This window comes from Nansenia antarctica (assembly GCF_963989245.1).
Source record: "Nansenia antarctica genome assembly, chromosome: 7".
Lineage (NCBI taxonomy): Eukaryota > Metazoa > Chordata > Actinopteri > Argentiniformes > Microstomatidae > Nansenia > Nansenia antarctica.
In genome coordinates this window covers 46,219,812-46,246,290 of record NC_137677.1, presented here as the reverse complement: position 1 = coordinate 46,246,290, position 26,479 = coordinate 46,219,812, and the positions used below count along the sequence as shown (strand labels likewise).

The window sequence follows — 26,479 nt, the reverse complement described above, 5'->3', positions numbered from 1 at the left end:
CAGCGCTGAATATCAAGCAGGGTTGATAAGACATCCAAGCGTCGCTGCGTTTCCCGCCCCCCCCCCCCCCTGCCCGCCTCCTCTACTCCTCTTTCTTTCTTCCTCACTCTGTCCTCTGACTCACTATAGAGTCTGAGGAGCCGTAACTTTTAACAAACATCTGTTGAATGCTTGAGTGTCCTGTGAGGTTAGTTATGATTCAGGTGGTGAACCTTGAGGGGGCGTGGTGTGGTGATGTTCTCCACCTCTAGGTGGCAGCCTCGTCACAAAATCGTTTTCCTTCTCTTCCTCGTGCCGAATCCTCTTTCTCTCTCGTCGAGCATAGCCAATGGCTGATTGAATTTAAAACCAAAGCCAGACATTTCTTGCCTCGAGCAGTTGTCTTCTTACTTGCAGCCATCAATAACTTTCTTGAGGTACAACAATAAAGATGATCATCATTTGTGGCGTCAAGAATATGCCATATGCATTTTGAAGCTGATTTGATTTAAAAAATAGAACAAACCAAATGTGATTACATTACAGAATACCAAAATGAGATAAAACTGGTGTCCCCACTCCACCGCATCACAGCACTAACCGGTCATGGCTACAGTATCTTAACTTAGAACTAGTTGGTGTAAACATGTCTCCCTTCCTGGCTGTTTCTCTCTGATAGGCTCCCATGTTCTCCTGGCCTCGTCTGCGTGATGCTGATCCAGTCCTTCGCTGTGAGATGGCCTCCACAGGAGAGGTAATCATGCATGTACATGTACATGTACACACACACACACACACATTCACACACTAACTAACACTGGTGAACCAAGGTTAACAGATCTCTCTCCCTTTATAGGTGGCCTGCTTTGGACCAAATATCTACTCGGCCTTCCTGAAAGCTATGCTCTCAACAGGCTTCAAGTTACCCCAGAAGGGCATTCTCATTGGGATTCAGGTAAGAGGGCCAAGCACGCAGGCATCAGTGGGTAAACTGTCTCGCAGGCATCAATCGTCTTGTGCCGTGTGCATGGGTTTGTTTTAGGGCTGTCAGTCAATTTATAAAATAAATAGTTACATTTCTTCCTATTCGTTGATTAAGTGGTCAGTGATTTTCTAATATTTCTAGAAAATAAACCCAGTGGTGTCTAAACAATATGGGGGAGTAATAGGGCACTTTACAAGTTAACAATGACATTATGGTGCAAAGATGCAAATTTCCATACCCATTTATATCTATATATAAAGGGTGCTTATTGCTTGAACCGAGCTTCATGGGTACAACTCTCTTGTTTACTTGGTGCGCGCGTGTGTCTATCTGTGTGTGTGTGTGTGTGTGTGTGTGTGTTTGTGTTTGTATGTGCGTGTGTGACATTTTCTTTGATTGTACTAAATTAGTGTCTAGGTAAACAAACTTAAAGACCACTTACACTTCCAAAATGCTTGCAAAATTGCCTACTGATTGTAAAACCACTTTGTCTCCATATTGTTAGCAAAATTGCTTTTCTTAAGGCTACTAGGCACAGTGATTTAGTGCTTTGCATCTAGAGTGGTTTTCTGGTACATGTCAGTGTGTGTGTGTGTGTGTGTGTGTGTGTGTGTGTGTGTGTGTGTGTGTGTGTGTGTGTGCGCGCTGAGGGAGGGAGGGAGGGGAGGTTCCGGGTACAGGGCCGTTTAAAAAGGTTGCTCCTGATCTGTATGTCAGAAACAGCCATACATGCGTTCCTATGATTAATGTACCAGTCACATGTGTGATGCATAGCGTTCCTCAAGGAGCCAGTCTTTTTCTGGATGAGTGCCTCAGGCCAGATCCCAGACACAGTGCAGCTGAGTAGCAGGGTCTGAAAAGGCTGATGCATGGAGATCATAAATTGTAATCGATCAATGGATTTGCCTCCTATAGTGAGAACGGTTGTGAGGTGGGAGTTAAACGTGTCTTTGTTTGTCTGTTTTCATTCCCCAATGTGTCTGGCTGTGTTTGTGCTTATCTGCAAATAAGAGAGGCACAAAGAGGTCAGGACTACACAGCAGGGGAGGTGGTGAAATCGTTGGATGGGCTCATTGTAATGCATGGAATGAGGAATGGTATCTAACATTTCATAAGATTCCTCATTCCATTCCATGCATTACAATGAGCCCATCCTCTGATTTCTGCTTCTCACTGTACTACATTTTGTTTTGTGAACGGAAGTCTGTGCGTGTGTGTGTGTGTGTGTGTGTGTGTGTGTGTGTGATTTATTTGTGTGTAGTCTGTTCTGTGGAAAGATACAGTAAACAGGATGCGTAGGGTATAGAGGACGTCGGCTATGAGCTCGCTATGTCTGAGTCTCCATGTTCTCTGTCTGCGGCTCACACTGGCTGTCTGCATGTAAGTCCTTTGAGGTGCAGATGGGAGCTGACAGCAGTTATTTCTCTGCGTCTAGCCTCCACATGTCACAAGTGCTCAGTGCAGCCTGATAGGCGAATAGCGTACCTACCAGAGAGCTGGTAACCTGCCAATACTGTCATGTCCCGTCCACGGTGGTGTCAAAATGGCTCCTCCACCCAGATAGAGAGAGATACAGGAGGGAGGAAGAGAGGTGGTGGCGGCGCACACTCCAGAGCAAGGAAGGCGGCCTTTTAACTAGAGCAAGTCATGTGGAGGAAATAGAGCCACCAACAGACTGAGTGATTGTGCCATTTAATTACATGTCATTTTATTCTCAATTTATTTACAATTTATTTCATTGTGTGCAACAAAGCAGACACATTCCACTGTAGGCATAATCTCTCAGAGCACCATGCTTTTCCCTGGCTGATTACCCAATTACTCATATTTATTTATTGAGAAAAATATGTTCAGTAACACTGCAACATTTAAGTAAGCATACTAAGCAACATGTTTACTGAGCTGAAGGGCACAGTAGAAGTACTCAGCACACGAACACTCACCAATGAGTGTTTAACAGTGGGTAAATCCATTAGGTTGGTAATTTGGAGCTGTATAAAGAGAAATATGTTACATGCTGCAGTTACTCTTATGATATTAATTAGTACAGATGTCCCTTGAAACATATATATTTTATCTGAATCCATTTCATACCAAATTTTTGAAATGAAGGCTGAACAAACGATTCCTAACCTTAGCCTGTGCTTGTGGGGATGTGTGGCTTTCCTTTTAGAGAAGTCTGATTATCACGGGGACCCTATTTTACTCATAAATTCCCCTTGTGGCAAAAGTTATTGAAACTTAGTTATTAGAAAGTTATTCAATTCTGGCATAACAACTTCTTTTTTTTTGCAAGTGTTCATTTCATGGAGTGGAGAGGCAATAATTGTGTAAGGGTCATTGTCAATGATATCACTGCACTGTTCTTTTCTAATCTAGCTGCAGGTAAGAATGTCAGCGTGAAATATCCATTAGGAAGCAAGGGCGCGTTTTCCTCACCATGCCCATGGCTGCCCTACCTGGCTGAGAATCTGTCAGGCTTTTAAAAGCATGATTACTTGTCTGTGGTTAAGACGGTGTGATCACGCAGCTTTTGCTATTGATAAGCAGAGCGGAGTGAGGTACAGATTGGATGTCCTCTCAGAGACGTCTCTGACTATCACCAGCCTCTGTGGTTGACCACGGCTCTATCTGCTGCCTCTGTATGTGTTGTGTGCTGTCTTCCACAGCATTCGTTCCGGCCCAACTTCCTCGCCACGGCGCACAAGCTGAATGAAGAAGGCTTCAAGGTGAGTAGGCTAGCGTATCCCTCTTTGAGTCAGAACAAACAGCAGCAGAGGAATAGAAGAGACAAACCCCTAACCCTTGACCCCCCCCCCCCCCCCTGTCTCCAGCTCTATGCCACAGAAGCCACCTCTGCCTGGCTCACTGCCAACGATGTGCCCGCTACCCCAGTGGCCTGGCCCAGCCAGGAGGAAGGCGGGGCCCTGCCCAGTATCAACAGGTCAGAACGGAGACACACAACTCATTTCACTTTGAAGAAAACATGTTTATTTGGTTGTCCCATTTAGGCAGGATTCACTGCCTTGTTCAGACCCTTTAGTTCACTATCAGTCACTATCATCACTATTCACTTTAGTTCAATCAAACCCAACCAAAAACAACCTTCCAAGCTGCAGTCTAGTGCAATCTAAATGTACAATTGAAATGTTCTCTCCCTAAAGATTTAGGAAATATCCAACATCATTATTATGTGACAGCACTGTGAGAGTCAATGTGAGAGTCATTGTTCAGATGAGAAACATACACAGACTTGTCAGAGGTTGACAAATAGGCCATCATGCCTAACTTTTCTTCCATTATTTATGGAATTATTCGAAAACTATTTTACTGCGATTATTTACTAAGATTCAGCACCTTATTCCTTACTGATAAATTAGCTACTGTACCCTGTGCAGTTCCAACACAACATGATGAAACTCATGAAATTATGTTTGGCATGTGGAAATCAGAATATGGTCTTTAAAATACACCATATGCGCATTTGGAGTACAACATATTTGTTAAGAATCATAGAATACATCGAAATGAAGGCAAGCCGCCAGTGGAGTGCACACACACACAAACACACACACACACACTCTCTCTCTCCTTCCGCACACTTTGTCTCACAATGCTGCTGTCAGCCTCAGGAGAAGGCACGGAGGCCATGTCTGTTGACAGAGGATTTAGTGTCACCTTTGTTGTTGTACTGTTGTCGCTGCCATCCTGCGTCCATGTTTGCATTAGCATTCAGTCCTGATGTCACGCTGTCTGACAAAGGGCTTCAAATGAAAAGGGCGATGCAGACAACCTGAGCCTTTCGCAGGCCGTGTTTATCTAGTGCCCTCTTATTTACTGCTTTGCCATCCCTTTAATAGCCTAGGTGTCAAAATAAGAAAGGCAGCAAGGAATAATCATTGAGTATCACAATATTACAATAAATACATAGTAAAACAATGTTTTAAGGTGAAACCAGGAATGTGTTTACTCTTATCATACGGTTTGTATTACCATACAGACTGATCAACGAGCGGCACATAGACCTGGTGGTCAACCTCCCCACCAACAACACCAGGTTCCTCAGAGACAATTTCCTGATCCGCAGGATGGCTGTGGACCATGGAGTACCCCTCATCACCAACTTCCAGGTCTGGACATGACACGCACAGTAACAGGACTGCAGTAGCCCAAATCACATCATGTTTCCTCTTACTGTACTGTCCCTTGTGCCTTTCTAAGCCACCCCCCCACCCCGTCTCTCCCCCCCTCAGGTGGTGAAGCTGTTCGCTGAGGCCTACAAGTACGCCAATGACTTGGACGCCACTAGTCTCTTCCACTACCGCCAAAAGGACGCCAGCCAGCAGAAGGGTTAGAGCTGCCCCCGCACCCTTCCAGCCGGTCCCACACACACCGACACACTCAGGGTCCACACGCATCTGGATAGGCCATGGCCTCTATTTGGGCCTGCTTCTAAAGAGCAGAGTTGTCCTCGCGTCTTCCATGAACGCTGTTGCTTGTCTTGTTGTCCTTTTGTGATGTTGGGAAGATACAAAAGTGTTTTACAAGAAGCCATCTCTCTGCCAGGGATAAACCACTCTGACTGATGTGAGGCATACAGGGATTATGCCACTTCTTTAAACAGGGGTTATAAAGCCTAGCTTTTGCACCTAGGAAGTGTACTTGCGTTGCTTTGTGATTTCATGAGAGCGAACCCAGGGAGAGTATATTTCTTTTTCACGCTCCACAAATGCATTGTTTCTTTTAGTATAGCTGTGGTTTTCCACATGCCTTTTATTAATAACAAGTGCCTTTTTAAGAAAAAGAAAAATTATTCCAGGGCCTTTTGTTGGCTAGTTCTGGAACCCTCTTAGTGGTCATTTTTAGTGGCTCTTTTAACCCAAAATTGGTCACTGACCAACCTCTTTCCTGCACTGCCCGATAATGCATTTCCACAGAGATACAGTAGAACAGTGTTCTATATCTATGGCATTTTGGTTATGGACTAAATATGATATTATGGACCCAACTAGGACTGTTGTTTTTGTTTGTGCGTGTGTGCACGAGTGCCTACCTATGAGTGTACAGTATGTATGTGGACGCATGTGTTCATGTGTGTGTAACAGGCAGCTAAGGTTAACGATTCCTCATTGTTCATATGAGGAGTATTTTTCCCAAAGAGCTCCTAGGTAGAACACCAACCTCTAAGTTGACAGTCATTTGGTGAGAATGCTAGTCACAGTGCTAGCAGAAGATTAGTTCTTTTTAGATGTATTTGTGTAAATATGTTTGGGCTTGAATGTCAAACTGCTCTCCCATTTAAAACATCTGCATACAAATCCAATAAAACCAGTATTCTTCACGATTATGTTGCAGTTTAATGTCTCTTAATGCATGCTGAATATTAGCCCTGTGTATCATCTCGGTCATCATCTCTGATCCCACATCTTTTGGATGTGTACCTCTGGCTTGTATCTGTGTATGTGTATTAGGACCATTATAAAGCCAATGTTGTTCCTCCTATGTCAGCAGCAGTCTCCTCAATAGATGCTGGCTAGGCATAATACAACTGCATTGGAATGTGAGATACTGTAATCAAATGCCACTACACCCACATACAGTACCACCTAATGAGAATCTAGTAAGACTTAACATAACTGAATTTATATAAATGCTTACTTTAGTTAAATGTGTGTTAGGTGGAGCTCACGAAATTAAAGGTGAAGGACTACATAAAGGGCCAGCATGTTCAACAAACTCAGGACTGACTACTGGGAAGTTGTAACTGGTAACGCAGTATGTTTTAGGTAAACAGATATGTCCAAGACGAGTGAGGAAGCCACTGTCGATATGACTGGGGAGGATGTACCCTAAATGTGCATGTCTCACTCCGACCTATGGAAGGCAGCAATAGCCAGGAAAGTGTCTAGTCTGGCGAAAAGAGAGAAACAGAGACATCATGGGTAGATTGAACCTATGGCCTTACTCCAAAGAAATGCTGTGAACTGGCATTTGAATTGGCAGACAGACACAACATTCACTCATTGTTTCAATCTCCATCACTGCTGAGTTGCCTTCATCATGCCCCACATATTATGGATTTGTTTCACCAAGTGACACAGATTTGCGTCCAAGCCACACTGCATATGTGTCTGCAAATTCAATTCTACCTTTACCCAAAAGTCTGCATCGCAGGGCACAAACAAAGCCAAAACGTATGAAGACAAGAATCCTAACTGACACACCTGAAAAGCAGGCTATCGAAAGGGCTCATGAAGAGAGAAAACATTTACATCAAAGAAAAAGGAAAGTTCAAGAAGAAAATCACTGTGAACAGCAGCTCTGAGGAGAGTGATGTTCCCATCCCACTTGATGACGCTTCTGAGTATGAGAGCTCTGAGGATGACAGAAGCGAACCAGACATCTCAGATCTGTTAGTTGGTGACTTTGTCATAGTTAACTTTGAAACCAAATGCAGGAGCTACCATTACATTGGCTTGGTGGAGAAACTTGAGGGCGACAAAGTGAGTGCAAAGTTTCTCAGAAGAATCCGGGGGAGCACTGGCAAAGAGAATCCCACTTTTGCATTCAAGGAAATGATCTGGCTTTTTTCCCACAAAGTGATGTGCTGAAGAAGCTACCTCAACCTCAAAAGGCTGGAGTAACTGCACTTTCCACACTACCACACTTTCCACACTTCTTATGGTTTTTCGCTAGACTAGACCTAATTACTATTACAGGAACAACGGTAAACACAACAACAACTTCACATATGCCACTGAAATGAACATCAACGACTGACATACGTAGACGTCCTTTCAACTTTTAATCAAGACAAAATGTTTACTGGGAGGCCATGCTTCACTTAGATTGAAACACGGTATCTGCATCTGTTCAGTAATGGAACAGAGAAAATACTTGCTCCATCCATAAATAATTCAGCATTATGACGATCATTAGGCTGTTTTGGTGCCCCCTCCGAGCACTTGGTGCTCTACACACAGTGCGTGATGCACGTGTACGTAGCTGAGGCCCTTATTGCATGTTAAACATAGCAACTCTAGTGTCATTTTGCCATTATGATGATTGGCCTTTATACAAGTGTATTGCAATCGTTAGCCTTCACCTTTCAATCCGAGCGCTCAATCCAGAAATCAGCAAAATGACAGCCTTTTCAATAAAACTAAAATAATGCACAAATGATTGACCTGTGTCCTGATATGACATTATCTTTTATGTGTACGTGTGTCATCAGTAATCAACGCGTGCCGTGTGTATTGATTTTGATCATGTGTCTCTAGTTAGTTAGCCTAATAGCCTGTAGTTGATCAGTAGGCTACTGCTAGTAATTAAAATAGGAACTCTCCCACCAACTACTGTCCATTGAGAGGGAAATTGAAATAGACAAAGAGAAAGTGGTCGGCAGCTTTTCCAAAGTGAAAGAGAGGAGGATGAAGCTCATATAGGCCAGGGCTGCACATTTGTATATAGTTCATTGTCCCCATTAGCCCTGCAAAGTGAGGCCCTGGTGGACAAGGCGGCAGCTGAGGAGGCTCTGCTCCTCACCAGAGCTGCCCTGCTGGACCTGGAGAAGAGCAGGGACTAGGCCCTGCCTAGTGAAGTTCCAGGAGGACAGAGACCAGTGGGGGAAGGACAGAGCCTCCCTCACGACCCCACTACCTGCCTTCCTCTTAACCTCCCACCTGCAGGCCCTTGCAGGCCAAGCCCAGGCGGGGAGGGAGCTAACCCTGTCCATGGCGAGCCTGCTCGAGGTTGCCAAGACAGAAAAGTTGGAGGCAATTAAGCAGGAAGTGGCCCAGGGTAGGTGGGAGAAGGAAAGAGCTAGGTGGGAGAAGGAGCCTTCCTCATAACCTTCTAGGTTAAAGGCCCATCCCAGGCCAAAGCCAGCCTGCTGACACACTAAACACACATCACACCCCCTCATCCCCAACACCCCCATCTGCACACAAGCACACATTGCTTTAATAAAAGCATGCTAAAAAATAATGTGAGATTTGTGTGTGATGTAATTACAAATGTTCATTATTAGTAATGTATTAGTATTATTGTATCTCTGCTCTGCAACAGTATCAGCTGACTGAGAGATCATCTCAGATAGGGCTTTCACACCGGCAAAGAACCGCGCCGGTTCGCGTTCGGAAACCTCCGAACGTTGGCGCTGTCTGGCGAACGAGCCCGCGTTCATACCAGTGTATCGTTCGCCAGACAGCGCCAACGTTCGGAAGTTTCCGAACGCGAACCGGCACGGTTCTTTGCCGGTGTGAAAGCCCTAAGACAAAGCCTAGACATCAAGGTCTAGAGAGCCAACAGTCTGGCTGAGGGTCTGAAGCTACAGTTGAGTCTCTTTCTAAATTCAGACCAGGTTAATAAAGAAAATAGCCTAAAGTGCCTGTAAGTAACAAAATATAGGTCAAAAAGTGTTTTATCTTGTTTGATTCCTATGCAAATCAGTGACGCTATAAAAACAAAGATATTAATGCCAAAATTACATGAACTATTATCCTTCCATTAAGGTGGACTCAATTCAACATATTGAGTGATTTGTTTTTAGCTAATTTTAAGAGTGTCATAGCAATGGGTCTCAATAGGCCTACTTATGTACATGAGGTATTTCTGTATTTTTAATGTACTGAAAATCGCTTTGTCTCTCTGCGGTATAGCGTGTGGATTGATGCCATATTATTATTATTATTATTATTTTAATCCGTTTTAAATTGTGGCTATAACAAAACGAAATGTGGAAAAAGTGAAGGGGACTGAATACTTGAATACTTTCCAAAGGCACTGTATATGATGTGAAAGCAGCATTCTGCTGTGTTATGTAGTCAAAGGGACTGTGTGAGAAAAAACAAGTTTGATGGAATCAAAGCCTGAGTGTGCACGTGACCCCTGACCCCTAACCTTTCCAAACTTGGGGCCCAAACACGGGATTCTCTGCCCCTATAAAATCTCAGCCAATCCATAGGCTACTTTTACTTTTCAAATCTAGCCCCGCGGCTCGTGTAAGAAAACGGATAGTCAGTGAAATTAGGAATTTAAGGTAATGATTTTAATGGTATGGCCTCGTACCTACACCCAACACAAAACTTCTACTTCTGAAGGGAAACAAACAGACATTTTCCACTACCTTATCTACTGTTTCCTTTTTTCGGGAAAACTAAAGCAAGGAAGCCTACTCACCGCCCTGCCAGGCAAAGCCAAAAGAAAATCATAGGTCACGGGGAGAAATCAAACACAAACTAACCCCATAACAAAACAAAGTCAAAAGGAAATCAAATGAATGTCAGTTAAGCAAAGGAAACCAGAACAAAATGTGACACCGTTTCATTAAAAGGTCCTCATGTCGGGAATTGTGAAACCTGGTAATCGAGCCAAACAAGTCTTGATGTGAAAAAAATAGTTTTCCGGTTTTTGGCATAGGAAGACAAATAAAGCAATGAAGAACCCACTCGATATCATAACCAATAGTTTTACATTCACTAAATACCTGGTGTGTTCTCACTAGAACATCTGCTTCACTTGAAACGGTGTTCTCACATGAAAGTCTGAATCGAGACCCGGAGCAAGTGGATGAGTTCGCAACATTGTTGCATAAATGATTTCTCTGATTTGCGTTCTCACAGCCCTTCATGTAAACGAAGTAACATACGCAATCGAAGCAACAGACGTGGTAGTTGATTGGTCAGAAAATTTGAGAATTGCCCGTTGTCCCTCTCTTATCCAGATCAACACGCGTGCGCTGTTGTTTTCCTATGGACTGCCTCGAGCGCGTTCTCACTAAAAGCGAAGCGAAGCAAAGTGATGGATGCGTAGTTTCTAACCGGATTGAAACCACCCTTTTCAAGCGGAGCATCCGACGGGTATTTGCTCCGGGAGCTACTTCGAATGCGCATTCTCACAGCTCCAAATGACGCAGAGCAAAGCGAACTTTATTCTAAACTCCGTTTCAAGTGAAGCAAATGTTCTAGTGAGAACACCCCCTAGGATAAAATTTGCTTTGCTCTGCATCGTTTGGAGCTGTGAAAACGCGCATTCAAAGTAACTCCCGGAGCAAAGAACCAACGGATGCTCCGCTTGAAAAGGGTGGTTTCGCTCCGGTTAGAAACGACGCATCGAGGCTGTCCATAGGAAAACAATAAGAGGATAAGAGCGGGACGAACGGGCAATTTTCAATTTTTCAGACCAATCAACTACCACGTCTGTTGCTTCGATTGCATATGTTACTTCGTTTACATAAAGGGCTGTGAGAACACAAATCAGAGAAATAATTTCAATTTTGCAACAATCATGTTGCAAACTCATCCACTTGCTCCAGGTCCTGATTCTGACTTTCATGTGAGAACATGACCTTAGTTAGCAACTTCGGGTGGGGGGTATTAGTGTGGCAGTGTGTGTAGCCACACCCACCCCAGCTGTATTTAAGTAGCCATGTGCGTGTGGACCTGTTTGTTGACAAGTTTACAAAATGTCAAATCGACAGTGGGATATACATAATGGGAACTCCGAACGGGAACGCCGAACTCCGAATCTGACGATGACGAAGAAGACATTGATCTCCACATCAGTTCACTATTCATTGCACAGTCGTCTGCACAGACCTTCTGCTGTGTTCTTGGGTAGGTTTTAGTGAGTTACATGTGTTGTTTACTAGGATTGTGTGTTGTTTACTTAGGATAGCCAAACAGTTATTTGTTGTTTTGTGAGTAAGGTAGATAGCGTCTTTATTAGCATCAGTTATCAAACCACTGAAACTGTGCTCACCACAATTATGCCACCCCTCTACAAAACTAATAGGAGATGGTGGGAGGATAGATTGTCAAAGATAAAACATAATAATAAACAATAGATTGTCAAAGATAAAACATAATGAATAAATACATTTGTTGCAGACCTACTAAACATGCCACATACTGTAATATGTTTCATGCACCATGTTTGTGTGTTTGTGTGTACCAGCTAGCCAAACAAGTGTTAGCTTGTTAGCTAGCTAGCTAGCTTTGTTAGAGATATAATAGATTATAGAAAAAGTAAATGCTTTTGTAATCAACGGTAATGTTGTGTGGAATCAAAACTAATGATTAATTCATTGATATGTAGATTTGCTGTAGAATAATAGTGTGAATTGAAATGATTTCACTAGCCTACTCCTTACAGTACAAGTACAGTACACTGAGTCTATGGAAAACCTACACTAGAGAAGTCTCCACACCTCTGACCTGAAATTTGTGTTACAGAATGACGAGGTGAGCGGTTCTGAGAGATGACACCTTGATGTGAGTCACCAGCACCTCAGGTATTTGTCATTGTCATTGTATTAGCAATTATATTATATGAACATAGTAGTAGGCTATTTCGTAAAAGAGGTGTTGGTAACAGTGGGCAATCATTTTAAATGTACTGTCTTCTTTTTTTATTACAGCTTTGATGCCCAGATGGGATGGAAAGGAACTACACCGAAGTCCCACTAGATGGTTTATGGACTATAATCATAAATGCATGCACACGGACACAACATTATCATTTTTTATCATTCTATTATTGTATTGCTCAATAGTATCTTGCCTAATTTTTTCCATTGCCATGAATTTTACTCTCGTACTTGTAATGGGATGTAATAAACTTTTGGCACACATGGCAATACAAAATCATGAATCTTGAATTATTATTATTATTTAGCAATTTAAACATGTCAGCCCTGCAATTTTGTTTCCTGAGGGTTAGCTGACAACCCCACTGACAGATGACAGGTAGATAATGACAGGTAGTGTAATGGGGGAGTGGTTGTCTTGAGGGAGTGATTAGGGTGGAGTTAACCAGCTATTGTTCCCACCCATTGCCTCTGTGAAAAAACTCTGTGAAGACGTTGAGCCTGGTTTTCTCAAAATTGTCATTTGGAGGGTATCACCATTAAAATATCCATGGCTTCTTCAACTTGTTTCAGATTTCAATGTATGGCACATCATTTTAAAGCTTACAATCTACCCTTTCATAATCTGGAAAAAACAGAAAAAAGATTTTGCCCTATTTAAAGACTTTTTAACCATGCCCTGTCACATATACTTTTTGCTTAATACATTTTTACATCCTAAAATCCAACCCCTTGTCCACGTCGTAGGAGGTGGAAACGGATAAGTTACAGGTGACATTTACCTCACTAGAAGCAGCACCTGTAATTTAGCTGGCAAACGGGGCACTGGTATTGTATGTTTACATTCTGAAATACTGAAATTCTACTAGTGCTGAGGGCAGTTGAAGACAACAAGGATACATTTTATATTTTCTCACTAGCCTTTATATTTTAAATCTTTGAGCTATGGTGAGGTTATAATGTCAGCCCTATACACGTGTCTGACCTTACCTGCACATGAACGTTTTTTAAACTAATTATATATTATAATTATTATTATTATTGAAAAATATACTGTACTTAATTACTAACTAACCTATACACTTTTTTGTAAACAACGTAATTGTAAACAAACACTGTATAGCTTCAAAACTATCATTTTGATCTTATGGATGGTCATCCTTGCATCCACAGCTCTGTCTATGACTTTGAGAGTGGTTACATTTCTCCTCCCCATCCCTTACCAAATTGATGAAAGGTTATTTCACTAAATGACATTTAGTAATTGTATGTTGTATTATCAATGGTTGCATAGTTTTAAGTGTACTGTTTACATCAATATATGCAATTCTTTGGCTGACGACATGGGGTGTGTAAAGCTGTCTACAATATAGCATTGCCGCATACTGTATATATAAGATTATTATTATTATTGTTTTGTGTTGGCTCTCCTGTAAAATGTCACCAAGCCTGCGATATATGCTTATGTATGTATGCTGCATACACTGGTGTGACCAGTGATGGTAAGTTTACTGTATGTACACATACAGCACTATTCTGTTGCAATATTATAGAATTTAAATAGGCCAAATGGCCTACTGTGATGTCACAAAACCTCGTAACAACGGTGTCATAAATGACAATAAAACACGTCAAGGTTCCAGAACTATGGTTTTTGAGTCAGTCATTGGCAAGTCAGTCATTGAGTCAGTCATTGGCAAGTCAGTCATTGAGTCAGTCATTGCCAAAGTCGTACAAGGGTTCCACACTGGCCATCAATGGACTCTTCTCTGTTGTCCATCTTAAACCCAGAGACACATAGGTAGATATAGACAACTAAAGATTAGTTCTAGGCGATATTTAATCACAAATGGATTACCCAGAGGAACCCGAACAGGAGGACCGCCTCTCGGAAGAGGAGTATGAAGAGGAGGAGGAGGAGCAGCAGATAGGAGAGGATGAAAGAGAAGTGATGGAGGCCCAAGAAGAGAGGGAAGGAGAGGAAGCATTGGAGGAGGTGGAAGAAGAGGACGAGCCAAAATATGGCTGGGCTTATCTCCCGGACTTGTGTCTTCGCCAGGTGTTCAGGTGTCTGAGGGACAAGGACCGGACACGGGCCACCTTGGTCTGCCGCCACTGGTGCCACACCATGCGTTCCCCATCCCTCTGGAGGGCCCGGACCTTCAATTTCTCCGGCCGCATCTCCACGAGGGGCCGCTCCGAGCTGGATTCGGCCGTCTGCTACGCCAGTGTTTACGGCCGCTATCTGGAACACTTGGAGGTCAGTTTCTCCCACTCACTCAACTCCCTTATGTCACGACGCCTCCAGCAGACCATGCGGACGTTCCTGGCTGCTCTCCGCAAGACGGGCGGACGCCTGCGCTCGCTCACCATCCCCCACATGGAGCTGGACCGTTCGGTCTGGTGCCGGAGCGTCCGGACCGCCTTGGTCCGGAGCCTGACCTTCTACCTGCGGAGGGAGGGCTCTCACCTGGGGCACCTGAGCCTGCGAGGGGCATGTCTCAACCTGCCCCAGGGCCTGGAGGTTCTGGAGGCGGTGGCGGCTGCCCAGCAGCATGTCCATCTGGGTCGGAGGCCCGGGATCACCACCCTCAACCTGGAGGACTTCTTCTCACAGCCGCTGGCGGTGTATATTAGTCCGGGCTTCACACAGGTCATCAACAAGTGGGTGTGGGTGTGGGTGTGGGTGTGGGTGTGGGTGTGTGTGTGTGTGTGTGTGTGTGTGTTTGTTTGAGTGGCTCCTACATACTCTTGTTTATTAGCTACTCTTTTTTTACTTGTGTGTGTGCAACTGTGCATATGTGCCTGCAAACACACACATACTTTAAAACGCACCTTGATTTGATTTTGACCAGGTTCCGGGGCCTCTCCTCCCTCACCCTCAGCTACACCTGTCTGTCCAACGAGCTCCTCGCCGGCCTGGCCGTGTCTTGCCGTAGCCTCTGCGGCGGCGGCTCCCTCCGCTCCTTCACCTTGCGCTGCCACATCCACGAGCCGCACGTCCAGGTGATCTGGGGCGACTCCTGGTCTCACCTGGCCCGGCACTGCCCAGACATGCAGGTCCAGATCTCTGTGGAACGGATCCTGAACCTGGGCCCTCTGGGTAGGATCCTGCTCAGAGAGATCCCTCTGAGGTCACTCAGTCTCACCAGCTGTTACTTCAGTGAACAGGACTGGAGCGCTAAGCCAGCTCTGAGCAGCTTGGTGCCCTGGTACAGCAACTGTCTACAGGTAAGGGGATTGGGAAGGGCTCCATAGAAATAGAATGAGTAGAATACTCATAATGATAATACTGCTAGACTTTGTTAGACTTTGATTGCTGCTTTTATGACATGGTTTTATGTATTTGTTTTGCTTTTGTTGTTGTTGTTTATTTATTTATTTTAAAAGCGCTTTATAAATGTAATCAATTATAAGCATTATTATTATTCTTAGAATGGACATGGTCCCTCAAACCGACAAGGCATTGTTATATATAGTTGCTAGGGTAACCATTATTGCTGCAGGTGTAGAACACAGAGAGAAGTTAATTCAGAGGCGGGACTAATAGCAAGCTCATTTTACTGAACATTCCGATGTCAGTTGAGTTTAGTTGGTTGTTAATAAGGCTGTGAGATAAAACTTCCAAATGATGACCACAAGATGGCCGCCACTACACCCACCATGGAATGTTGATTTGAATGAGGATGTTTCTTGTACTATATGGCATGCTCTGCTCTGTCAATACACAGTAGCAGTCAGCAGTGGAGTGTTGATAATGCTATAGGGGTGTTATTGAATATGTGAGCTCATTGTAATGAGGAACATGGGTTGTATACCATTCATTGTAATTCATGGAATGGAATGAGGACTGGTGTTTGATACCATTCCTCATTTTGTTCCATGCATTACAATGAGCCCGATTTCTACCTCCACTAGCCTCCCCTGATGTCCCTTTCCTGTTCAGGCTCCTAGGGGTCCTAGAAATCTATTTAATGTAGTGGTGTCCTTGATGTGGTTGTTTTCCCTCCCTTCAGAAGCTGACCCTGGACCTGAAAAACAGCCATGAGTCGGTGGACGAGGAGCTGCTGGCGCTGGTTCTGATGTGCTCCAAGCTCACCTACCTCAAGGTCTGGGCTTTCCTAGACATCAGCTTCCTGGACCAGCTGCTGCAGAAACGCCTGGACAAGAAGACCATACTCAGAACCATCAAGGTGGGTCAGACCGCAGCTTGACCTGGGGGGTATTCCACCAACGTCGCTAAAGGAAAATCCAGGCTTATTTTTGATGAGTCTGGCGAGACCAGGGTCAGTGGTCTAGCGCCCGCCCTGAACACCCAGCCAGGAATGCCATCATAAGCTGTTATAAGTTATATTCTTAATCAATAGCTATATATAATTAATCGAAAAGTCTAACATTTGTTGTACCAATCCCTGATTGCCCCTTTAATGTAAAAACAGGCAAACTCAAACGTGATCTGAATCATTGCAGAATGTCACTGTGGGTTAAAACAACTGAGGACATTTGATGTGTTTGGAATATGTTTTATTGAGCAACGTCTGCCATGGTTTATACACTGCATGTGTATTAATGTAACCAGCCCAGGAGTCAGCTTCCTAAAGTAGTACTTTATCTCTTTTGACAATCCAGAGCCACTTCTCTCCTAGACCAGAGTTGTTAATTTAACCCATTTCGTTGGTTTACGCACAGAAGATTGACCTGCAATTGTTACTCTCTTATTATGGTTTTGTACTACTTGTGAAACTGACCTCAGTGTGGTTTATAAAACGCATGTGTAACAATTGTGAACAGTCCAGTGTGGTTCATAAAATGCATACGTGCAATAATGTGACCAGTTCAGGGTGGTTTATAAACTGTGTACGTGTGTTCCAGGTGAGGATCTACACCAACAACTACGACACACAGGATGAGGACCAAAAGCTGGAGGACATCTATTCTCGTTACAGACAGCTCATCACCTCGGAGCTCAACTACTTTGCCATATCTTACCCCATGGTCTGAACGCACAGAAGACACTTGCTGCTCCTCCACATTGCTTTTACAATCCTTCAAAAATCACTGTATTTGTATTGTATACACCATTGTATTAAAGTTGCTATAAATATTGCAAAATGAACTCCAGGTGCCTCATTTATAGAAAGTACTTTGGATCCAATTTGATCTTACCCGTGTCGTACGTAGAAAACCACGTCAACGTAGTGATTTATACAATTTCAACGTGAATCAATTTCCGTGGAATTGATCGTACGCACATTACCTACTGGTTATGCAGAGTTATTACAGGCATGTGAGCCGCACTGCCTACTGTAATTCATGCAAGTGGCTCGTAATAAAATTAACGATATTGTTATCAGCCAAGAACATTTGTTTAATTCAAGATTTATTAAATGCTCCCCATTTTATAAACAATAGTATGCAAATACAGTTACAAACAATGGTCCTATCACAGTCACTGAATAGATGCTTGAGGTGTGAAGAGTAGGAGACCCCACAATGATGTCACCTGGCCTAAAAGTCATTCCAGGTTAAAGTTCAAGTCAGATTCACAGGAAGTCATCCTAACAATGCCCATATATGGACAGCACTTCCTGAGGCAAGAACATATGGCCCTTAAGCCAAAGGATATGTTTACAAAGTGTCATAACCCCCCTTGTCAGGAGAACAGGCCCTTCATAGCATACAGGCCCATACCATATATAATCCATGTATGTGTGTGTGTTCAAGTAAAATATACTACACCATGGTGGACAGCTTCTGGTTGCCATGGTGGACAGTTTATTGATGCGTGTAAATCAAAAGACTGCATGAAGTCGCAGCAGCGGGTTAGATGGAGTTGCCCCTTAGCGCTGTCGTACACCCAAATTAAATCAAATTGTATTTGTCGTTTATCGCATACAGTTGTAATAGACATACAGTTGTAATAGACATACAGTTGTAATAGAAAATCTAAATGTTTTTTCTTGCGCCACACTCAACCAAGTAGCAACAACAATTCAATAAGAAGTAGGCTAATAAAGTGACAAAGTGTGATTGTTTTTAGGGGATTGGAACCTTGTTGCACTGAGGGGATTGGATGTCTTATTATTTATTTATTTATATATTTAACTATTTTGGAAAATGGTTAAATGTTTATATCTATATGTATCTATTCTTGCCATTTTTATTTATTTGTTCTTACTTTCCTTCTTTTTCTGTATTTCTTTTAATGCTATAATATAGCATCTATTCTTGAATTGCCCCTGTTGTATGAAATACAACATACTTTGCTATACAAAGAAACTTGCCTTGATAATGTCAGCATTATCACCGGGTAGAGGTACATGGGACAGGGTAGAGGTACATGGGAGAAAGAATTGCATATGCCCTCACTCAATCCCACTTCATAAACATTGGATAAGTGATAATGTTTAAATGATAATGTAAAAATCAACACAAATAAAAATAAAAATAAAATACATGTATTCCTTTATTGACAGCGTCACTATGACAAAGTGCATTAGATAGATGTAAACTAGAAGTGTTGTTGCTTTGTACATTGCAGATCCTGATTGTCTTGACCAAGACTCTCAGCGGTCATCAATACCCTGAAATGGGCCATGCAAAGTGTTTTAATTTCTGAATGGTGAGACCAGTACACAAATACCATCAAATAAAAGCTGAGAATCTGTACTTACCACAAAGCAGTGTTTGATTTCAAATCCAAACTTTTGGAGTGTAGAGACGAGATAAGAAAACGTCATTCGCTGTCCCATTACTTACACAAGCAACTGTTTATTTACAGCATGTGCACAGAATATCAGTAGTTGGCTCAGAGCCAATTATTCAGTATATATGTAATATCAAATAGAGCACATATGTTTTAGAGGTGTCTTAATCGCACCGTTTTGTTGGCCTCAGTCAACGCAAAGTTGCTATAAGAGCCGCTGAGGCCTTGGTAGAGACTTGTAGGGGAAGCTGCTCTAATCGATCAAAAATAAGCCTGGATTTTGTTGATAAGCCTCGCATGATTTATCAGAATAAGCCTGGATTTTCCTTTAGCGACGTTGATGGAATACCCCCCTGACCGCTTTGTTGAGCTTATCATAGAAGTTGAAGTCGCTGGTGAAGGTTGCTATGGCAATGTTGTGCTGCTTGCCGGCCCCAGGGAAGAGGGTTCCAGCACGTCCGTCCGTTCTTCCAGGCCTCAAAGTAATCATGGTCTGCCATTACTTTGTTACTTTATTAGTGTGCTTGCTGTAAACATAGGGGTGGGCAACTTGGATGGCGGTGGAAGCCACAGAATCTATGTACTGGCTATCAGGGGGCCGCAGATTCACTTGGAGCGCGCATGCACACACTGCATTGAATGTGTTTAACTTACACATTCAATGTCAAGGGATAGCGTTTATACTTCTTGGCTTAAATACCCTGATATGGGTTTCGGGGCAAGCACACTTCCAACAGAAATTGTACCTCTCTAGTTGAAGGTGTTGTACAATGTAGGTTATTGATTGTGCCAGTCGTTCCATTGTAGTCAAATAACAACCATTTGGTTGACCGGTTGATTTTGGAGCATTTGAAAATATTGTGTGCGTCATTACAGCATGGGCAGTGTTTTTGATCTGATGTTGCTTGAATAGGCCAATAGTTAGCCTCAGGGCCAAGGATGTTGATTTTGATAAGAGAAACAAACCCCTGTAGTACAGAAACCTTGTTGTTTTTTTATGTTTTGGTCCTGCCTGTGCTCGCACACAAGCCATTTCTCACATTATAGTGTGTGGTTGCTTATAGGCTACATCCAGTTCCTACAAATTAGCAATGTTGCCTATGCACCTACAAGTTCTATGATAAGGGGTTGTGCCTATCAATGCGAGCGAGTGAGATATTTTACACACAGGTCTATATCCACGCTAAATTAAGCCTATTTTTTAATGCAATTTATAAAAAGTATAGGCTCCATCCAACGTACATTTCACACATCAATTAATCGGTTAATTACACAATTGTGATAGAGGAGCAAAGACCACTATTGGTTGTATGCAGAGGAGGCCAATTCTGACGGAAAGAAATTGTAGTATGGAGGAACTTTTATTTTGACATCCATTCCATTCCCGATTTAGGCCTAATCTGACATACTGTTCCACATGACATGTTACATATATACTTTATAAGAGGCTAGCACAACATTGAAGGTGTTATGAATGTGTGAACACCCCTATTCATATAAAGTGTCTCAGCATAGCCATTCACTTTGTATTGCATTACAATGGCTGATCTCATGTATTGAGTTTTCAATGTTTGATATTTGTGTTTTTTTGACCAAAAGATTGTACCTAAGAATGTTCAGGATATTGTTATCTCATTTAATCTAGCCCTGTCTGTTTTCCAGTCGTCTGATCTGTTTGCTGAAGCCCACCAGAGGTCTGTTACATCAGGTATAGAAACAAAGGAACAGAATGAACAGAAACAGTTTGTGTGTAGATAATTCCAGGTATTACCAGTACCTTGTGTGTGCGCCTGCAAGTCCCCCATTGATTAAAGCTCAGGGTCGTTAAGTTTAACCTTCGCCTGTTATCTTAAAATTGATGGTCTCAATCAAATTAATGGTCTGTTTTTGGGCTGCAGAGGTCCCAGCTCCTATTGAAGAAGTATATCGGTATCTCCCAGTTGGCTTGTAAAAAATGAACAGCGTAACCAATCACTGATACCAATAAACCAGTTTCATCAAACTATCAACAGAGGCGTTGTGTTTTTATAATGAACAGATAAAGACTCACCTCCAGGGCGGTCTGTACAGTATTCTATAGGGGTTTCCCATCCCTCTTCAAAGACTCCACTTAATGCTGATTTCACCTGAAATAAACAACTTTAATGAGATTAGTTCACGTTCCTTACCAAAATGTAAATTTCGACTTTGCCTGGGGCAGAAGGCAGACAGCTATCACAGACATGTAAGCCACAAACACCACAAGGCACACAGGTTCATAAATATGGTGATATGCAGTGTTCTCTGTGTCTAAGAATAGGGTAAAAGAAGCTCCTCTGTTTACATGGTGATATGAACTGCTCTATATCTATGGCTTTGTATCTGTGTCAATTAGAACATTCTATTAGGTATGGTCATTAGCATTGCACAATATGGAGGTTACCATACAGATCACACAGTAAGCCCCATGTTACTTAAATCAACACTTATTTTATTTTGATTCAAAACACATTTCATGTACCTGGGAAACAACTCACCATTGAGCTGTTTCTTCCTGGCTAGTTTGGTGCTCATTTAGACCAACAGGGGGTGCTGTAGACACAGTTGTCTGACTGCAGTCACACTAACACAAAGCAGACTGGTCCTGCCAGCCAGCATGTGTGATATCCTGCTGGTCATCTCCATTCCCTTTCAGTCCAGATCTACCCCCCCCCCCCCCCCCCCCCCCCCCACACACACACACACACACACACACACACACACACACACACACACACACACACACACACACACACACACACACCCACACACACACTGGTTGTTTGTCTGTTCTATCTCTGCCGGGCATAGACAGAGGTGAGGTGAGTGTGTCAACATTTTCAGTGGAAGGTTAGATTTCTTTCAGCATACAGAGGCGAATGGAGCCTGGAGCTGGTCACTATGGCATTGTGAAAGTCAAACTGACAAGTCAGCTATACTGGAGACCACTGATACAAATCAGCTGTACTGGAGACCACTGATGCAAGTTAGAAACCATTCAAAAACAGGAGTAGAAAGCAGCGTAGAAACCAAGGCATGAATACAATAAAAAAATCGAAAACATTGAAAATAATACCAGAATAACATACTCCATACATCATACAAATTGGTTTATACCTCTTTACCCAGATGGTCACTCATCATGGCACAAGCCCTACTTTAACCTATTACAGTCCCCTCCAAATCAAAGTGTGTGGTCTGGCCAACATCACCACCCCTCTGTTTGAACAGAGGAGGGGGGGGGGCAACCTCCTCCAGGAATGCTAACTAATGCACTGAGCATGCTCTGTTGGCATGGCGGCCTGCTGATTCTCCAAGAACGAGGAAATCAGCCCTGCTAATTGACATTAGTTTTTCACGCTGGGCCAAATGAATTATCCATGGGAGCGGGAGAGCGAGGGATAGTGGAGGCCTGCCGGGCCAGCCGCAGAGATGGCCCCTGCTTTATGCAGATTTGATTGGCATCTAGATGAGGAGCTTGCCTTTGAGCTTACATGCTGGAGGTGCCTGTGCCAGTGCCGCACCAACCATTGGCTGCCGTCTCATGCCCCCGCAAGGTGCCAGGAAAGAGGTAAACACCATAAGGGGATCATAGAAATGTGTGTGGTACCTGGCGAGAGCAATACAACAATTTGTGACTGTGTTTGTGTGTGTTGCCAAGAGGTCTGAGGATCCTGTTACACACACACTCACACACACTTAATTACAATTGAATACAGCAGCATGACAATACCATTGCATGTAATGTTCCACATGTCTTGTGTTCCCTATGTAAGACTCATTATGTTCTTATTAAATACCTTTGCTGTCTGTGAGATGCTGCCCATTAGGTCTAATGGTTTCTCCCAGCAATGATGATTATACCACTTAATTGTTTATTCAGCCATCAGGGGGTTAGAGTTACCATTAGTGTTACCTTACAGAGGGGGTTTGCCATATTGCTGTTACAATGCAGATACACAGACGTGTTAATTATACTCCACTCTGTATATCCTGCAATCAATAACAACACTCAATGAAAAACTAAAGGGGGGATTATGGGGAGACTATGTGATCCTAAATAAACTATATGAAAAAGCTGTCCTGGACAAGGCTAACAAGATAATCGCAGACCCCCAACATCCGCTCTCCACAGAATACGAAGTTCTCCCCCTAGGTAGAAGGCTTCGCATGCCAAGATGTAACTATAAGCTCTTAAAACTATCATTTGTCCCATTCTCCATTAAACTAATCAATTCTCTCAAGCAGAAACGATGATTAGGACATGATCACCAGCACCTGCACTTTATCTTAGACACCACTTGAAGGGCCATGTGCAATATTCGAAAACACCACTTGAAGGGTTATGTGCAATATATATTTATACCAAATGATGCCATGTCCAGGTGGAAACTGCTGCCAATGTCACCCAATGTTTGTTGCTGTCCTGTTGTTTACTTTGTCTACTGTATGTTGTATGTATCGTCACTGTTGCACTTGAAGCATGAAAGTACCATGCCCAAGACAAATTTCCCCTCGGGGACAATAAAGTACAATCAATCAATCAATCAATTGTATACTTTGTTTTCATGGAATAGCATTATTCAGAAAATATAGTGCAGGCCTGTTATTGTAAACATTAAAGGTCTTTCCAGTAAACTCACTGGTTCAATATCAAGTAGAAAAGAGTGAAAATGACAGCTGTTCAAGTATGAATGAATGAATGAATGAATGGTCTTTATTGTCATTTATACAGTACAGGTACCATACAACGAAATTTAGGAGGGGGGGCTCCCTTGGTGCTTGGAAAAAAGACTAAAAACAAGAGAGCCAAGGGTAAAACAAAAAAGAGAAAAGAGCTGATTTACATAAATAAAGGCCATTCATTCATTCATACTTGAACAGCTGTCATTTTCACTCTTCGCTGAATGTATATGTGCCTTTCCACTCCTAATTTTTATTCTAATTTCTAGAAATTTGCTTTGTAAAATGTAAACGGCAGGGACTTAAAATGTTGCATTTTGCAGTTAGCATAACAAAACTGCACTGGGTCCTATCAACTCCCTTGTTTAGTTGAAGGAGGTGCAATTATGCATCGTGGAGAATTGGTGTTAGTATTCCGATGGAGAGGGAGAGATTTCCCTGTGCAGTCCAGTGTGACTGTACCTCAATCCCCTGAATGCCAAACACCCGGCGTGTTCTCACAGGGAGGGCCTATGCTGAGAAGAATCCTCTAGTGTAGTAAAACTGTGGTAAGCCTGTGAATGTCTGGAAGCATCCCTCAACATCCCTCTGTATCTGCATCACCCAATGAGGGTATTTAGTGCTAACTGCTAAGCAATGTAGGGTATAATTATGGGATGTGATTTCATGTAATAACTACTTTATAATGCATTTCAAACTTCAGGGAATGAAACATTGGACATTTAGACAACACGTCTCCTGTGGTTGAATTGTTTCTGTGGGACAATGAACAGATATGAGAATATATACAACAAAAATAAGAACCACAACAACAAAACAGCATCACACTGAGTCATATTCAACAGAAATAGCTTTCAATCTTCTGAATCACTTCAGGGCTTTCTCCTTTCTTTCTTTATGTCTGATCTGTTGCTACATGGCCTACAGTGATGGAGACAGTGATCTGTTGCTACATGGCCTACAGTGATGGAGACAGTGATCTGTTGCTATAAGGCCTACAGTGACGGCAGTCCCTATGAGAACCCCGGTGAGGAGAATCAAAAGGCTTGTAATGGTTTTATGGAAATTACACATGTTGTTAGATTATCATATCATGATCAAAGTGTCCATTGTTATCATGGCTACTCAGGCCTGGAGTATCAAATGAGTCTGAGCATGTAAAGGCTTGGATGTTCTGTACTTAACTACAGGCCCCCTGCAGAGTGAGCTCGGCACATTCACAGCTAATTAGAGACAGGACAATGGACCATGGCTCTCTCGTAACCACAGAAATCCCTCTTTCAGTACGGCAGTGCTACAGTATGGATGCAGCATGCTATGCAACACTGTGGTAACTAGTGTTGGACTACGACTACGAGGTAGGTGAACATCTGGTTCTTCCAAAAAAATCTCTCCTATATAGAGATGGTGCCAAGAGGTCTGAGGATCCTGTTCAGGCAAATTAAGTTTGCCATTCAGATCGTCATAGTCAGACTGTTGCCATTCTAAAAAGACAGTTGCCATTCTAAAAGAGAGTTATTTTTAGAAGCTTACCCAACCTCGGTATTGACTGTAGATTGGGATCACGTGAAGAATGGGGGAGATGAGCTCATAATGAAAGACTACGGTACTCCAGCCCCCTGTAGAGTGTTCTGAACAACACCAGATATAATTAAAAATGCAAGAAGATGCTGGTTGCATAACCGCCAAAAGAAGAAAAAAAAACTCATTAGATATGAATCCAGGGCAAGTAAATATTTCACTACAGGACACTTGTGTCTGATCCCAGCTATGCCTCCCCTCCTTTGACCCACATTGAACCAATCCCTCAAGTTCTGCCAAACAAGGAGGCTCGAGGAAAGGTTCCGTTGATTCCCTGTCAATCAACAGCATCTGTTCAGCTGAGCCTATACTGACTTCTCAGTGTGACACAATGGCAGAGGAATCTTCCATTGTTACCAAAGCTAAAGGGTTAAAAGGAAGAGGGATATAGGCCTCCTCTGTAGCTATATTTCTACCCCAGGCACATTGTCTGAGCCATTTTCAATTTAACACTCCCTGGAGATGGAGAACAATAACATTTATTACACCTCCCACCACCATGGCAACAGGGTGCCAGGTATGACAGGGCGTCACAGGGTGGCAGTGCTCCGCTCCGCTCTGCCTGGAGGAGTAATGGTTCCTAGCAGACAGGAATGAAAGTCATAATGAGATCTGAGCGCTCATCGATTACCCTTGTTAAAATACAGATGATTCTCACTATTCACACTCAGCTCTGCCTTCCGTTTCTATGGCCGACAGAATGTAGGGAGGCAGCACAGCAGCACCCAGCACTCCACAGTACACTCCTCGCTCCTCTCAACGGGCCACCATCCATCCCCTGGGCACCCGACGACGACCAGTGCTGTCGTCATGGCGCAAGCCCTCTGATCAATCACAGGCATGCCTGCAGGGTGTCCTCCTCCGATGCAAATGCATTTATATTATTGAAGAGGTGTCTGGATTCATTCAATTATAAGCAAACAGTGCATCTCAGTTGCCCTTGCTTGGTTGCCAAGAGAGGAGGAAGAGACAGAGGGCTCATTTTAAACAGTACACGCTCTGAGGAAGCTAGGGTATGACATTCAGGCTTGCAGTAGGCTACTCTAGTGTTTTTAAAGGCAGGGATAATGTGGATAATTCAGGGTGGAGGACTGGTCATTACTACCTACTACCTACTTTCTGCAATTGTGTACAGGAAGTAGGCTACGTAACAGAAGTC

General features: G+C 43.0%; 2 protein-coding genes across 2 annotated transcripts in view; both read left to right on the top strand.

Annotated features, from left to right (window-relative positions):
- cps1 (carbamoyl-phosphate synthase 1, mitochondrial) overlaps window positions 1-5,319 on the top strand; it is a gene marked incomplete at both ends in the record, with an annotated part of 36,658 nt that extends 31,339 nt beyond the window's left edge. Inside the window, 6 exons of the mRNA XM_080535545.1 lie at window positions 659-733; window positions 836-934; window positions 3,634-3,693; window positions 3,799-3,908; window positions 4,965-5,094; window positions 5,218-5,319. Of these exons, the coding sequence (XP_080391671.1) occupies window positions 659-733; window positions 836-934; window positions 3,634-3,693; window positions 3,799-3,908; window positions 4,965-5,094; window positions 5,218-5,319 (576 nt within the window). The remainder of the gene's footprint in view (window positions 1-658; window positions 734-835; window positions 935-3,633; window positions 3,694-3,798; window positions 3,909-4,964; window positions 5,095-5,217) is intronic.
- Window positions 5,320-14,181: 8,862 nt separating this feature from the next.
- On the top strand, window positions 14,182-17,333 carry LOC308162653 (F-box only protein 39-like; the record flags this gene model as incomplete). The annotated part of the gene is made up of 4 exons (XM_080536797.1): window positions 14,182-14,996; window positions 15,188-15,563; window positions 16,349-16,525; window positions 17,205-17,333. 4 exons carry the CDS (start codon window positions 14,182-14,184, stop codon window positions 17,331-17,333), a joined length of 1,497 nt encoding a protein of 498 aa, XP_080392923.1.
- Between the last annotated feature and the right edge of the window lie 9,146 nt (window positions 17,334-26,479).